Consider the following 17505-nt stretch of genomic DNA (forward strand, 5'->3'; position numbering starts at 1 on the left):
GATGAGGGATGAGAACTTAGCATATGTAAAAATCTCTATTTATAAAGGGGAGTCAGTGAACCGGTCTATGTTTTTCACAAACAGAATATATTAAGTATTTGGAAACCAATTTATATCATTTTTTTTAGTTTATGGGATGAACCTTTCTTGCTTGGTAGTTCTTCTAACTTTATCAATTTTTAATTTATGAGGTGAACAATTCTTTAACAGGTACTCGTCTGTTCGTATTTAAAAACCAATAAAACGGGACCACTTCATTGCAATTGTATAGTTTTCGTGCTGTTTTGGCCAACCCAAAAATAAACCTCGTGTTAATATATTTTTAAAATTGAAATGACTGAATCTCCCATGTATGTTGACTCTGTCCTCATTAGTATAGTACAATGTTCCACCGTTGCGTAAATTATCTAGGTCGAATTGTTTGTACTAATTATCTTATTGACCTTATCTTAATTGGGGGGTACTAATTAAATAGTAAATACTTCTTAATAGTTAGTTTTTAATGTTTTTTATAGGACCAACAACTACTAAGGTATCTGGTATATTCTTGCCATTTCCATTTTTTGTTCTCTATATGTTGACCCTATGTTTTGGTGCATCTCCGTTAAGTGTGGAAGAATTTTTACAGATTAGAGACGAAGTCCCGTTGCTTACATCTTACCAAATAATTTTTTGAAAGAGATAGAAAGCAAAATTACATGGCAATAGAACAGCATTTCAGAATTGTTCTACCTGTAAAGTAAACAAGAATGACACATGCAATCATGTTTGATGTTACATGTTAGTGAATTCCCATAGAATATATTCCAATTCTTTTTACAACAAAATTAAAATATCGTTACGACCTTATTATTACATGATTACTTGAAGATTTTTATAATAAAATAAAATAAGGGAAAAGTTAACCGATGTCCTATATATGGATATTGGTTTATAATATATCTTTAGAAACTTAAGAAAAAAAAAACAATTATTATTATTATTTTTATTTTTTATTTATTTATTTTTTTTTACAGTTTGTTGTATTTCCCATTAAAGTGGAATTAAAACTTTCTTAAAATAAATTATTAACAATTATCGTAAAGACACCTGTTAATAGGACAAAATTCTCACTTCTACGAGATATGGGAGAGATGTTTGGTAAACCGTCTTACCCCCATTATTTTAGAGGCTTCAAAGTTCAAAGTACCAAACTTCAAAAAATATATAATTGAATGGAGATGCAATTGCACATTTCCAAGAGTATGAGATCATCCTTCAAAACAAAAAAAAAAGAAGAGTATGGGATCAAGATGTTCCCCCCTCCCCCATTTGCAATTCAAGTTGCCATTTTTCATATGATTATCATTATCACAATGTAACAATTTCAATCCAGTGTATTATCAATCAATTCATGCTTTCATACTCCATGACATAAGAATTTAACAAACATTCGGCCAGAAGGACAAGCCTCTTCTTTGGCCTTTGATAGAATACATCTGTTGCTGGCTACGACTGTAAAAGTGTAAATGATGATATCGTTTTATATGCAAGTGCTCTGATTACGGAAGATTGAAGAATGCGCAGGTGGCTAGGGCTTGATCTCTTCAAAATTATATTTACGCTTTTTTTAAAAGATGATTGTTGGCGAGAAATTTTTTTTTTCCCCCTTCCATTAATGATGGGTTTTTTAATAAAAAAAGAAATAAATAAATTTCATGGGTTTTGTTGGAAGGTTATGGTCCTTATGGAGAATGAGAAAGTTTTTTAATGAGTAGTCAGACAAACGAATAAGAGAGAAAACAGATAGTGAATTTTCTAATTTGGAAAGGAAAAAAAAAAAAAAAAAAAAAAAAAATCTTGAGGCTTGGGGACTTCATTTTCAAGTATTAGACACTGAATTTATCCTTAAAAAAAATATTACGAAAAATAATCCCTAAGAAAAATCGGACAAATGAGGGGGTGGGAAACACAATGCCAATAGGGAAATAAAAGTGCCAAATCGGCATTTTGAGAGTTATCAATTAAATAAAAATCTTCCTTAGGAAAATGAGATTTACAAGGAAAGTGTTAAAATATATATATATATATATGTATATATATATATTTTTTTTCTTATAATGTGAGTAGGGATTGCAATGGGACAAGTGTCAGGTTAGGGGTTTTCCATCCCATTTTCAGAGCAGGAAAAACCTAGGCAGCACAAGAGTGAGGTAAGCTGGGCTTAGAGTGGGTTGGAGATACTTTGTCATCACTAATGACATAGAGATGAAAGAAAGAGATGGCAGGTGGTTGCGAGAGTGTTAAAAGAGAGAAAAAACAAGTATTTTGGGAATAATCATAGAATAGGTATAAAACAAAAAATAATTATAAATAGGATGTATATATATATATATATATATATATATATAATATTAAATTATATATATAGTGGTTGCGAGAGTGTTAAAAGAGAAAAAAAAAAAAAAAAAAAAAAAAAACCAAATATTTTGGGAATAGTCATAGAATAGCTATAAAACAAAAAAAAAATAATTATTATAAATAGGATATATATAAAAAATATTAAATTATATATATATATATATATATATATATTTGTTGGAGATACTTTGTCATCCCTAATAACATAGAGATGAAAGAAAGAGATGACAGGTGGTCGTGAGAGGGTTAAAAGAGAAAAAACAAGTATGTTGGGAATAGTCATAGAATAGGTATAAAACAAAAAATAATTATAAAAAGGATATATATAAAAAGATTAAATTATATATATATACACACACACATATTCAAGGGGGTGAGTCAAGGTGAGAAAAATCTTTCCCACCCCCATTAGCTCTTCGAGGAGAGAAAAGTCTATGCAAGCATAACAAGGTAAGTTTGGACAGGGAATTTTTGTCATTCCTATACAGGAATTTGGAACTGTTAGGGCTTTTTAGTTTTTGAAATAAAGAAAGCGAGTGGGACAATTTTAATCATATTTTTTCATAAAGTTTGGAAACTGAATTTGGAGAGAGAGATAGAGAGATTTTCACAATTATGGAATTTAATAAGCTGCAATATTTTACCACAAGTATCAACAATTCCAAGAAAATTTGTATAGAAAAAGTTTGGTTTTAAATAGGTTTAGAGATATTTTCTTTCAATCCATTATGTGGTGATTACAGAGAATATTTATATATAATCTTAGTCACATGACTTTTTTTATTAGTTATGTGGTGATATGTTTAAGTAATACACATGAATTGATGAATAGCCTTACAAATTAGGATGTAGTGGGTTGGAATAAGTTCTTCTAATTTTATTTTTTTTATGCGAATTACATCATTTTATTAAGAAGAGGATAAAAACAGTACATCTTAAGACACTAAGTTCTCAATAAAACTAAGAGTTTCCTTTAACCAAATACTAGAATCAGACAAATGCCTAGCATATTGGGCTAACTCATAGGCAACTTTGTTACTAGTTCTCCGGGTAAAAGAAAAGGTACACTCATTTAACTGTGATGCCTAAAGCAGTGCTCCGGAGATAATATTCAAAATGCTGGCAGGTGGGATGGCTGAAGTAGTCAACGATTGGTACACCATCAAAGAGTCCCCTTCATCGCCTTCCTCACCATTGGTACATCATCAACGATTGGTAGTCAACTCAGCTCATATAAAACCCCTGTCCCATGCAAACCTCAGGCCTTCCTCCATTGCCTTAGCTTCAGTTTCAAGAGGCCCCAACAATGCACCAATCTTCATGCTCAAAGCCACTCAGACAGACCCTAGATGATCACATACCACTACTCCAATTCCCACTAAATGCAAATTTTCAAAAATAGCAGCATCCACGTTTACTTTAAAACCCGAAGAAAGAGGGAGTGACCAGCAAAACTCCGACTCTGCAGAAGTAATCTGAATCTTATGATTGGCAAACTAAAACTCTTTCAGATAGTCCAAAGTCCACCTCACGATCAATGAAGCTGACTTCCTTGAGCCACCAGTCCAAATTTCATTCTAATAGGCCACAAATTGAATGACCCCTTGTGATAGAAATTAATTAATTAATTAGCCAAGTTATTAATTAATCAATTTATCATGCAAAAACGTGGTAGCACAAACAAATCACCAATAAACTAATTATGCAGCGAAAAATAAATAACACGGTGATTTGTTTACGAATGGGGAAAACCTAACGGTAAAAACTCCATCGGGTGATTTTCAGGTCACCACTCTTGAAACTCCACTATTATCACAACAAGCAGTTACAAGTAAAAGAATCTCAAGTACCTTACCAATCTATAGTTAAACCCTTACCCCAATACCCAATTGTACTTGTTCTGTAGTGATAGTTCCCCTTTTTGATGCACGGCTCCCAAGTACATGACTAACCAATTTGATGCGCGGATCTCAGTACGCGACTTACTCCTTTGCACGAATCCCAGTAAGTGACTAACTCCATAGCAACCCTTTGATTGTTGTAGTTGATTTGTAGCAATTTCACATGGAAACACCAATAAGATCTTCAATGTTGGTGCAAGAGACTTTGCTTGGTTATAGAACCCAAAGGCGTACAAAAAACGCAGCAAAAACTCTTTCTTCTGTAGAAGGAGGCTTAGGGTTTCAAAAAGAAAACCTTATGAAGCTCTCTAGGGTTAGGTTTTTCTTTTTCCACCTCCTTTAAATAGGAGCTTAATGGGCTTTCCTATTCCAAATAGGTTTACATAAACCTTGGGTTTTCCTAGTCTTATAAGGATTATACAAACCCTTAAACAAATAGCCTTTTAAAATAAAAACATTGCTGGCTATAATCTGAATCTTGTAAGCTCGATAGATCGAGACATCTGTCGAGCTTTAATGAATCTCAATAGATCGAGCTTCTGTCGATGAGGTATCGAGACCTGCAGATTGCACTTTTCTTGAGCAACTCTTGAGTAATCTTCATGTCTTCAATTTAACCACTTGTAATGATCATCTTGAACCTACTTAGATTTACCCAAATACAAGTAAAGTGCGTTTTGTCAAAGGATATGCCAATTGCATAAAAATATGTCCCTAACACATTCTTGTTAGACCAAATACCCCATGCGATCATGAAGAGTTGAGCTAGCGCTTGAGCATCCATTTGCTTTACATTTCGAGCATACCAAACCTGGTCTATAAATTCATGTATCTCCCCGAAAACAGCCTTTAACCGAAGGTTTGATGCTTTCCACACCTTTTGTGCTCTGCTGCAATGCCAAAACAGATGACCTGAAGACTCCACAGCCACTCCGCATTCTTCACATACATTGTCTTGTGTCACTTTCCGAGTAAAAAGGTTTGCTTTTGTTAGCAAAATATTTCTGTAAGCTCGCCAGGCAAAAACCTTAACTTTATTCGGCATATGCATTTTCCAAATACACCTCCAAAAAGATGTCAGATGCTGGAACGAAGAGCATTCAACCCATTTCAGCTCACATAAAGAATTACGAATGATCTTATAAGCACTGCTTATAGTAAACTGACCTGATGAAGTAGGAGCCCAAATCAACTTGTTAGCTGGCAACGAGGCACTAAGAGGAATAGACAGAACAACTTCTGCATCAAAGGGAAGGAATAACTCATGAATAAGATCTAATTTCCATGTTGCCGCAACCGGGTTAATAAGAATAGAGACAAGTGCGTCCTCAAGGAAAAGTCGAGGGAGAGTAACCAATCTATATGATGAAGAAGTAGGTAGCCACTTATCTCTCCATAATTTTGCAATCTCACCATTACCAATCTGCCATCGACAACCAAGTTGGATCGTCTTTTGAGCAGCCATAATGCTACGCCAAGAGTAAGAAGGATGTTTTCCCAAAGAAGTATTTAAAAATTCACCATGAGGAAAATATTTGGCCTTATACACTTAGTAGAACAAGGAGTTTGGGCAAGTCTGGAGCTGCCACCCCTATTTTGCTAACAAAACAATATTAAAAGCCTTCAAATCACGAAATCCCATTCCTCCTTCCTCTTTTGGAGCACACATCTTATCCCAACTTAGCCATGCCACTCCATTATGATTTTCGTGCTACCCCCACCAAAACCGCCTCACTATGCCTGCAAGCTCATTGCATAAAGCATCAGGGAGCTTAAAACAACTCATAGTATATGAGGGAATAGCTTGAGCCACAGATTTTATAAGAATTTCCTTGCCAGCATTGGAGAGAAGCTTCTCTTTCCACCCCGCTAATTTACTCCCTAATTTTTCTTTTAAATCATTAAACGTATTGCGTTTAGACCTCCTTACTAAAGATGGCAAACCCAAATATTTTTCATGCTGACGGATCACAGGTGCCCCAAAATGCCGTTGAATCTCCTTCTGAGTGGCTCTTGGCATGTTTTTGCTAAAAAATAAGGCAGTCTTATTCCAATTCATTTGTTGCCTTGACACTAACTCATACACTGAAAAAACCTGTTGCAGCACCTCACACTCCTCCAAGGTGGCTCGGCAGAAAATCAAGCTATCATTTGCAAAAAATAAATGAGAAATGCAAGGGGCACCATGACAAACAGCAACCCCCTTGAGACTTCCCCTCTCCACCTACTATCTAAGCAAACCAAATAATCCCTCTGCACAAAGTAAAAATAGGTAAAGAGAAAAAGGGTCCCCTTGGCGTAGAGCCCTAGAAGGGATAATACGCCCTCTAGGTTTCCCATTAATCTGAATAGAATAAGTAACAGTGCAAACACATCTCATAACTACCTCTACCATTCTCCTATGAATAACCATCTTCTGCATTATACCCTTCAAATAGTCCCACTGCACCCTATCATATGCCTTACTCATATCAAGTTTCAAAGCCATCTCCCCAATTTTCCCCGTTCTTTTATGACTAATATGATGCATAGTCTCATAAGCAATAAGAATATTGTCAGTAATAAACTGGCCTTTAGTGAAGGCACTCTGGTTTTCACTAACAATACTAAACAGAACATTCTTCAGTCTATTGGCCATAGTTTTAGAAGCTAACTTATAAATGACATTGCAGAGGTTGATAGGTCTATAATCAGTAACCTTACCGGGATTTTTAACTTTTGGAATAAGAACAATATGAGTGTCATTAAAATCAGGAAAGGCCACCCCATGGTTCAAAAAGTCCAAAACTACCTTAGTAACACAATTACCAGAAAGGGACCAAAACTTTTGATTAAAAAGAGGGGGCATACCATCTAGACCTGGAGCCATGGTGGGATGCATTTGTTTCAAGGCTTGGTGGACTTCTAAGGCGTTAAAGTCATGGCTGAGAAGTTGATTCATGGGCTTAGACACTACTGCTTGGATCGTATCTTTGACTCTTTCAATCTCCATTGGGTTGGATGAAGTAAAAAGTGAAGAGAAATAATCCAATATTATTGCTTCCACCGCTTTAGAAGATACTTGCTAAGAACCCGAGCTATCCTCTAAACCTTCCATCAGATTTTTTTGGTGTCTAGTTGAAGCTTTCACATGAAAAAACCTGGTGTTACGATCACCAGCCTCTAAATACAAGTTCCTAGACCGTTGCTTCCATATGACTTCCTCTGAATCTAGCCACAAGTTCAACTCCCTCTGCACCCTACAGATTTCATCGCCATGCAAGTCTGGTTGAGATTCCAAACATTGAAGCTGGGTTTTTAGACTTGAAATGCGCCGCCCCACATGACCAAACTCCGCCTTATACCACCGTGTTAGTGCATCCGTACATGATTGCAAACAATATTTAATTGGATACCCCGTGGACACAGCTAGACCACATTCCCAAGCTTCACTCACAACCTCTGGACAGCTAGAATCACACAACCACATGGCTTCGAACCGAAATAACTTCCCTGTACTTGGTCTACTTCTCACACTTCGGCTCTAATGTAAACGCAGCATGCAGTGGTCAGAATCGGTTGTTGAAATATGGTTCATTTTGGCATTAGGAAATTTATGTATCCATTCCTTATTAGCTAAAGCCCGATCCATTCTTGCCCAAATGCTTACTCCATTTTCAAAATGCCTTGAACATGTAAACTTTGCACTCGAGTACCCCAAGTCCCTGAACTGGCACAAATCCACCACGTTACGGAATCTATCCATCTGCCTTGCCTGTTTCAACTGACCACCCAACATCTCAGAGTGACTAAGAGTTTCATTATAATCACCAATGCAAAGCCACGACAACTTATTTTGTCGACCTAAACATTCTAAAATCTGCCATGTTTCTTCTCTTTTGCTTGTATCTGGTTGACCGTAGAAACCAGTGAAACGCCAACCCCCCTGATCATTGTTACTCATAATCTCAGCATCAATGAACCATTTTGAGTAGCCTCTAATCTTAACACAAGTTTTTGGTTTCCAAAGAAGAGCTAAACCCCCACTTCTTCCTTCACTTGGAACAATCAATCCTTGAGTAAAACCCATAGCATTCTGAATATCCTTCATCTTTTGTTGTTGTTTTCACGAAATCTTAGTCTCCATAAGGAAAACTAAGCTGGAAACTTCATTCTCCACTTTGCTTCAGAGAACTTGAATAGTGCGGCAGTTCCCAAGCCCTCGACAGTTCTAGCTAAGTGTAATTATTGCTCCTGGCAGTGCTGCCTTCTAGACACCGCCGATCCAAATTTAGCTTTCATCAAGTTGCTTACTTCAAGAACTTCTTCCTCTCCCCTTCGCTTCTTTGTCACATTAGTGCCAGACTAATCAGATAATGACTTATTTTTACATTTAGATCCCACCTCAACATCCTCAATCACCACTGCATTGTTAGCTTTGGGCTTGTGTTGACGCCTCTTCCAAGTACCACTACTCAGACCAGCTGCACTAGAATTATTTAGCTCTCCCCCCCTGTTCGTCCAGCCCATGTCTTGTCTTTGTACCTCAACAGTTAGTTGACAGCTCATCATTCCTTCCCCCTCTAGATAACTTAGTCCCTTGTCACTAATCTCCACCTCTGACTGAATTAAATTCTTCCCTACCTCTGGATTAATACCTACCAAATTAGAATCATTCACCATAATCCCTTCCTTCCCTAGAGAAATAGTCCCACGTACTAATGGTGTGGTTGTCTCCCTTACACCCTGCATTGTAACCATATTATCCTCTAACTCCCTATCAATTTCCTTCAGGTGCTCTTGGAACGCATCCTCACTCCTCAAGATTTCTGAAATTTTTATAGCCCCTTGAATAAGTTCCCCTTCATCCCTACTGTTGTCCAGATTCATGTCAGACCTCCCCCGATCAGGATGTTGTTGCACATCAGTTGGAATACCCTTCGTTGCACCTGTTTCTCTAACCGAGTTAGCCGTCGGTGCATTAGGTGCATGAGCAGACGCCATACTTGCACCTGATCCACTCATCCTAACCACTTTTTTCCCTAGCAAACTAGAGGGATCAACTCTCAACCAAGGCCCGTAACCTTTGTCTTCCACTCTCAATTCGCCTTTACTTTGAAGCCAAAGATCACAGTCCTTCAAGTCGTGATTCAAAACACCACACCAGTGACAAAATATCGACAAACGTTCATACCGGAACGTTACCCATCCTTCCTGATCCTGACTAAACCGTACCTTTCGACCACCACATAAAGGTTTGTGCACATCAACCTCTACCCTAATTCTCAGAAAATCCCCACATTCTGTCTCTGACCTATCCTTTGACTAAATAACCTGACTAGTAGATTGACACAGAGCTTCCGCCACTTTAGTAACCATCCACCTAACTAGTAAGTCGTGTACTTGTACCTAGAATTTTGCCGTGTCAAAACGAAGCCTTCTCAAAAAGCTATCATCTTCATACCTTCGTAGGACAATCAAAAATTTATCAAAACTCCAAAGTTCTCCCAGCAAGACTCTGTTAGCATCTAATTCATTCTCAAAAACAAATAGCATAATATGATCACCCATATGTTGAATCTCAAAGTCATATTTCGTCCTCCATAAGGCTTGAGAGTCTGAGCAACAGCGTCAATGTTAAGTGAACGCTTCGTGAAAAACTTAGCAGTAAACGTACACTCTGTTTTGCACTTTTGGTTGTCAAAGTTGAAGACCTCCCCTTCCTGTTCTGATAATGATAGCCGGTTCCACGCTGTCGCTAAATTGTCCATCTCAGATTTGTATTTTCCATTCCATAGAAAAACCAAACCCTAGCCCTCTACGCTAACGAGTAACGTAAGGGAACGCAGTTCCTACAACGTAGGAAACATAGTTCTACCAACCAGGGAGTCTAGCGCCGCCAGACCTAGGTCAGAGAAACTTTTAAAAGACTTTTCTTTTCTTTTATTTTCTTAGCAAGTTTTAAGCTAGCTGCTAGTTAGTTCTTCTAAATTAGTTTGGAGCTAATCTTTGTCCAAGTTGCATAGTGTTATATTTGTATTGAATATGGTGCATATCGGGTACTTAGGTTGCATTACATAGTAGATTATAGTCATTATACCCATTCAAACTCCGTTTGTGTCAACCATGCATGTTCAACTTACCTTTAAAAAAGAAAAATTAGAAATTTCATTCATTAAGATAGAGTCAGCTTAGAATATCTGAGATAAATTCTCCAACAAAATATGCTAACAGACAGTTTAGAAGAGCATTCCACATGTCAGACCAAAACATTTCCACAAGCAGCTATGTTTTCGCACTTATCAGTGACTGCCATATATACCTGTGAATCTGTGATGATCGTTTCATGAAGTAAACTGTCACCAGAACCATTTGCAACGGTCCCCAAAAACGTGAGGATGAGATTTGCCCTAATTAATAAGAAAGTATATATAATCTTTACCATGTTCCCTCATTATGAATATGTTAGTTATTTAAACCTCTATAAACTCAAATTGTTTAACCTAATTTATTAACCAAGATGTTACTTAGGTGTATAATATGTTAGTTATTAGCGGTATGAATATGTTAGTTATTTAAACTCCTATAAACTCAAAGAGAGTTCCCTCCATGGCTACCAAAAGCTCAGTGCCACAAGGGTGAGTGTGAGGAGGATTTAGGCCATATGGTGCAAAGTCGAGATGAGCCAAAGATATACCTAGAGTGTAATTAAGACCTGGTAATTTGTCGATGTTCACAAGATTGACATGTCAAGTGTACATTTGATCCGAGTTTACTTGCAGCTGTGTTTCTAGGAATATTGAGTCTAGGAAAGAAAAAATCGTTGGCTGTGACAGTTGCTGGGTCCTTGGAAAATTTTCCATTCACAAATACTATGCAAAGAAAAGTTTGTTACTGTCACAAATAAGACAATTCTATAACAACGGACAATAGGATGTCATGTAGGGAAAAAAAAAAAATCTAATGTAGATGGTATAAGATATAACCGTCGAATTTCACAAATAAAAAGTATTACTTCTTTCCCTAATTACCTGTAGGAATGTTCTTCAACATAGGTAAGTGCTACTGAGCCCTCAATTTGGGTCATGTTGTAAAATTGAAATAAAAATTCTATCTTTAATACAATTTTTGTCTGTTTAGTAATGCACTAATTGCTCTACATTTGCTTGGACACCATGGCACATAAAAGAATCATAAGGCAATTTTATTTGATTATAATTATTTTTATGGCATTACATATAAAAAATCAAGGAAAACTTTATTCAAACTCTGCTTTCTAGTTGTTCATCATTCCTATTACATTTATTTTTCCAAATTGTGGTTTGACTAGAATTGTTTCTGAAGATAATCAACTACATTCTTGTCAACTTGGAAGGCTTTGATGAGAACATCTGAATTGATGGGAGGATTAGATCCAAAGACTGCGTTTGCAATGGTGATCACCCCGGGATTTTGGCTATTGAGACCAGCAAAAGCAACAGCATTGGTCTGCCCTATGTTGAATTGGAAGTGAATGAGACCAATTGGGAATGTAAAGACGTCTCCCTTGTTTAAAACTTTGGTGAAGAGTTTGTTTGGGTTGGATGTGACAAATCCAACTAAGAGAGTACCCTCTGCAACTACTAGAATCTCAGAGGCACGAGGGTGAGTGTGTGGAGGAACCAAGCCATATGGTGCAAAGTCAAGACGGGCCAAAGATATGCCTAGAGTGTTCAAACCTGGTAGCATATCGACATTCACAAGAGTGACATTGAAGCCAACTTTATTTGCAGTGTTTGCAGGAATATTGAGTCCGGAGAAGAAAAAATCATCGGCTGTGACAGTTGCTGGATCCTTACAAAATTTTCCGTTCACAAATACTACACAGAAAAGTTTTTCATTGTCAGAAAAAAATAAATAAATAAATAAGAAACTTCTGTAACAATGGACAATAACGTAAAAAAAAAAAACTGACGTAGATGATGATACAACTATAAGGCATGTTTTCATTATTTTTCTTTTTTTAATTGAAGGCATAATTTCATTAATGTGTAAAACTTCTAATGATTTCAAATGAACTTGATGAAAATTACTACTACTACAAATAATAATGAGAGTATGTACATACCAGCAGAATTGGTGTTGTTGATTGCGACACAAAAGTCTTGCAGAGGACTAGGGTCATAGGCAGAAACAAGAGAGGATGCCAAAACCAAAAGGGCCACAGTTATAAGGTAAGTAACACCTTTAATCATTTTTGAGGTTTTGTTATCTCTATCTTCTGAGTATTCTTTGCTTGGATGAGGGATGAGAATTTAGCATATGTGGAAATGTCTATTTATAGAGAGAAGTCAGTGAACCGGTCCATGTTTTTCACAAAAAAAGGGGCATATAAATTATTTGAATTTATATCATTTTTTAGTTTATGGGGTGAACCATTCTTGCTTGGTACTTCTTAAACCTTTATCAATTTTTAATTTATGAAGTGAACCATTCTTTAACCATGTCTGCACGTATTGAAAAACCAATGAAACCTGACCACTTCAATGCTATTGTGTAGTTTTCATACTGTTTTTTGGCCAACCCAATAATGCGCGTTATATATGTTGATGGTATATTTAAAAATGAAATTACTGAAGCTTCCATGCATGTTGTCTATTTCTGAAAGTTCAAAAACGTGTACAAAACACCTTTGAACGTTTAGACCCCCAAATTACAATTTAACCAATACAAGCAATATGTCAAACAACTAGTGTGCGGAAACTTAACACATGATATAATACGAAATTGGTTAAAAACTATCTAAGCCATAACAAAATAAAATCCACAGCAGATAATAAAAAGGCAAAGATAGAGAGGAAGGAAGATGCAAACACAAAGACAACACGCGATGTGTTATCGAAGAGGAAATCGAAGTCCTTGGCGAAAAACCTCTCCGCCGCCCTCCAAGCAGTAAACAATCCACTAGAAAATACAGTTGGGATACAAGGACAGCAATAGACCCTCCAAGCCTAATCTACCCAGTGCACCTAAGCCCTCCAAGCTTCTTGCTCCAACGAGGTTGCGCCGAACCTTTTTCTTTTCTAGCTTCCCGGATTCCGCTACTAGACCGTAGCATCAACCAATGAAGATTGGCTCCTTCCTAACTGCTTCCCAGAACTCCAAACGACTGTCTCACAAAGATGATGATGGTGAGAACCAGGTTTGGTATAATGCCTCTCAAGGATTTGACAATGGAGAGGAAGAGAGTTGAGGAATTTGAAGAGACTCTAAGGTAGAGATTTTGGGTGAAACAATCTGGTTTTTCTTTAGGGTTTCTCTCTCAAAAATCTCTCTGGAAGCTCTCTTTCAATCGTGGGTAAAAGGGGTATTTATACTGGAGTGAGAGAGGAATGCGAAACGTCAGGTTTTACAAAACAGGGGTGGCCCGCGGCTTGACCTCGCGGCTTGACTAAGTCGCGAGATCCAGTCGCGAGTTAACCGTATGGCCAGTTGTCCTGTTTTGTCCTGTAGTGCTCCAGCTAGCATGACTGTTCATCTTCCAGCATGCTTGGCACGTGTGCTGCTTCTGGCGGCTTGCAGCCGCGAGTCTCTGTTTTCTTGCACACTCTTGAGCAATCTTCACTCTATCTCACTCACTACCCTTACAACAAACCCACCTAAATACAGGGTTACTAAATGCTGAATTACAAGCAAATTTGGCACGGAATAAAGCCAATTAGATGGTTGAATAAATTCAACCTTACAATCTCCCCCTTTGGCTATTCCGTGACAAAACCCTAAAACAGACTCTAGACTTAACACGTGAGTTGGGAACAGTTGAACAAAACTCACTCACACCTAACTCTAGAAGCTGTGAAGCACTTGAATCATATGAACATAATACTCCTGAAACACAACAATACACCATGATCATTGTAAGCAGAAAATTATAAATGCATATGAAACAGGCAGTATGTGATCAAGCAAAGATGGAGTTAGGAAACAAACCATGGCTTGATCAACCAAGTGAACACCACAAGGTAGTGATCACAGTGCTCATTCACACTTGGAATGAACACAAGGACATACAAGTTAACAAGCACAAGGCAAGACACTTGTATGCTCAACACTCAACCAATGCATAACACACAAGGCATATGCATCTAGGAACAATCCTACAAGGGCACAAGAGTGACAGTACATAAACCAAAATGCAGAAAATTTAGATTAAAGTACTGATTTCAACATAGCATAAAGGCTGCATAAAGTAAGGTACATACCATAAAGCCTACAAACTATGCATAAAACATTACCCCTAAAAGCTTACAAAAGCACATGGGTACAAACCACAAAAACATCCTGAATAACATCATCAAAATATATTAAAGATTAAACCAAGAGTATAGGTTAAGAGTTAGAAACAACTATACACCAAAACACAGTGTATCAAAACCATAAAAACACTAAAAATGCCCAAGACATAAACATATATAAACAAAGTCTCTGATTTAGACAACTCCCCCTCAACTCATTACTCCCCCTTAAGAGCTGCTTTTCTGCTTCTCAATCATCAATGACATTATCAACAGAAACTTCTCCCCATTTTTGACAGGAATGGCCAAAGGGTCACTGTTCAGGCTGATTGGTGAAGCTGTCAAGTTTTGCAGACAAGACATCAATCTGGTCCTGCATGGCTCTCATTCTATCAGAGTGCTCAATCTGGATTTCTCTGATCCCATCAAGTCGTTCCAGAATGATTTGGAAAGCATCTGGAGGTGTATCTGAAGAAGTTGATGCTTTAGACCTTTTGCCACTCCTCCTGGGTGTTGAGGTGGATGCATGCCCTACTGCCTCTGCTTCAGTCTCCATTGGGACACCCTCTCCTTCATCACCTTCATCTTCTTCTCCTGGAAGCCTAACACTGATCCTTTTGCAGGTAAGCTTGTTAATCGCAGAAGGTGTGGACATAGGACTTATGTCTTGAGGGATTGGAACACCCTTCCTTCTAAAAATCCTCATTAGCAAACTGGGGAAGATCAATTTTGGCCTAGAGGTTGTTCTTGTCTCATCCACAATGGTGTCATATATGTGGGAACTTATATCTATGAAATTCTTTTCTTTGAGATCCATCAGAAAAACTGCTCTAGCACAATTGATTGTAGTCAATTTCTTAATGGGATAGAGGTTAAACATCATGATTATTGTTAGACACCTCATGTCCACTGGAAAGGCAGTGGTATTCAAACATTTCCCTTCTCTCTGCCCACCTATCCTTTGTGGAACTGTTTCAATAGAAACACTCCTATCCTTGTAATTGATAAATTCTTCATCATCTAATCCTTCAAGCCCTAGTACATCATCTATGACATGTGCATCCAAAATGAATTCTTTACCTCTAACCCAGCAACTTAACTCATTCTCCTTTATCACAGCATTTGAGTAAAATTCCCTAATCAGGGGTTCACACACAACAGGGAAATCACTCAGAAGCTTTTCCCATCCTCTTCCTTCAAAACAGCTGGGAATAAAGGTTTGTCTTAAGTCCTCCAAATCTACAAATCTTTCTTGAATAATTCCTGCATTCAAGAAGTTATCCTTGTATCTCTCAAAGTGATGAACTAACCTAAACAGTTTAGAATCCATTTTTAATCTTTTGTCAGCCTTCTTTGCAGTAGATTTCTTCTTCTGAGGTGAGGGAGCCATCTGTGAACAATCAGAAAAGGCCACAACAGCATAGAACAATATATGTGCAGAACCAGTCAGTACCATGTAATTAACAAAGAGATATCATCCATACAAATGAACTTTGAACACTTAAACAATAAGCTACTTAGATCAATCACATGGATAAACCAAGCCTAAGATAGGAAACACATGAACAGCATGGAGAAACTATCCTAAAGGCAGATATATGTCATTGAGACATATAATGGAAAAAAATGATATGACACACAATCAGTATTTTGAGACTAACAGAAACTCCCAACAGATTAACACAATAGAACAAGCACATTCAGCACAGTAAAAACACACAATATCCAACGGAACATTTTGAAACAACACAACAGCTCAAAGTTCAGATAAAATAAAATAATCACTTAGCTAAGCACAGGATGAAGAGCAATAAGGAAACAACTAAGATCACATCAAATTCTAGCAGCAGCATTCGCAAGCTAAGCATGAACAAGGAGCAAGATCCGAAACACAAACCCATTTCTAAATCACAAACATATGCGAAAAATCAAAGGGAAAAGCACAAAATCAAGTAGAAAAGAGTGCAAAACTGAAAACCCATACCTGTGACTTGAAGATTTTGAGCTACAAGAATGCAACAATGGAGATTGGAAATGGGAGCACGGAGTGTTTGGGAGGGAGATAGTTTAGAGAGAAGATGAATAGTCACAAAAGTTCGAGGGAAAACTGAAAAGAGGTTTAAAAACTGCTTCTGTTTCTGCAAAACACGCGTTTTTCGCGACTTGATTAAGTCGTCACACAGTCGCCAGCTCAAGCCGCCAAAGCACTCAAGAACAAAAATTTGAAAAATTTTTCTAAGTGTTTTTCGCGACTGGAAGGTCTACCCGCGAGTGAGTCGCGAGCTGAGCCGCGAAAATCTCTGAGTGAACCTCGCGACTGGACCTTCCACTCGCGAACAAGTCGCCAAAAATGACCAGCGAAGATGCGATTGAGGCTCGCGACTTGACATACCGCGACTTAGCCGCCAAAATAGGGCAAAACTGGATTTTTGAAATTTTCAGATTTTTTAAACAAAATACTTTCCAAAAACACCTAAAACACTCAAAAATCTTTTTGTGCTTGAATTAACAAAGATTGAGCAAGTGAAAACATATTTCATCAAGTACAATCACACAAATGAATATGGCATTTATTGAACATAAACTTGTGTGTTGTGTGTGGATATCAACAATGAGATAGTCCTTTGTCTAATGTGAAGCTTCAATGATCAATTCAACCAAGGCATACACAATTAGCACTAGATCATATGACCCATCTCAATTATAGAAATATGTATATATGACCTCCCACACAATTTGATAACATAACTTGGAGCTTATCATTTGACTCCACTTTCAATCATAACATTTGATCTTTTTGATCTTTTGAGGCAATCATCTCTCATTGTGAGAGTGATATTTGACAATTCATCTTAATGAATAAGCCTTTGGCTTTTTGAATAAACATTCACTTTAATATAAGGTCGCTTACCCTTTTTCCTAGTCGAATACTAGAAGTGTGACAGGCTTTT

General features: G+C 37.3%; 1 protein-coding gene across 1 annotated transcript; it reads right to left on the reverse strand.

Moving 5' to 3' along the window:
- Positions 1 to 11517: 11517 nt before the first annotated feature.
- LOC126724272 (germin-like protein subfamily 1 member 7) lies at positions 11518 to 12563 on the reverse strand. Its single transcript, XM_050428823.1, has 2 exons — positions 12388 to 12563; positions 11518 to 12139 (listed from the first exon to the last, which is right to left on the reverse strand). Exons 1-2 carry the CDS (start codon positions 12512 to 12514, stop codon positions 11607 to 11609), a joined length of 660 nt encoding a protein of 219 aa, XP_050284780.1. The 5' UTR covers positions 12515 to 12563; the 3' UTR covers positions 11518 to 11606.
- Positions 12564 to 17505: the final 4942 nt, after the last annotated feature.

This window comes from Quercus robur, chromosome 1 (genome assembly GCF_932294415.1).
Source record: "Quercus robur chromosome 1, dhQueRobu3.1, whole genome shotgun sequence".
NCBI lineage: Eukaryota > Viridiplantae > Streptophyta > Magnoliopsida > Fagales > Fagaceae > Quercus > Quercus robur.

What these genes read in the sequence shown, in the direction of transcription:
- LOC126724272 (XM_050428823.1), bottom strand. Translation starts at nt 12,514, where the DNA reads ATGATTAAAGGTGTTACTTACCTTATAACTGTGGCCCTTTTGGTTTTG. An exon ending in CAACAACACCAATTCTGCTG is followed by an intron (nt 12,140 to 12,387) that starts GTATGTACATAC and finishes TTTTCTGTGTAG; the next exon opens with TATTTGTGAACGGAAAATTT.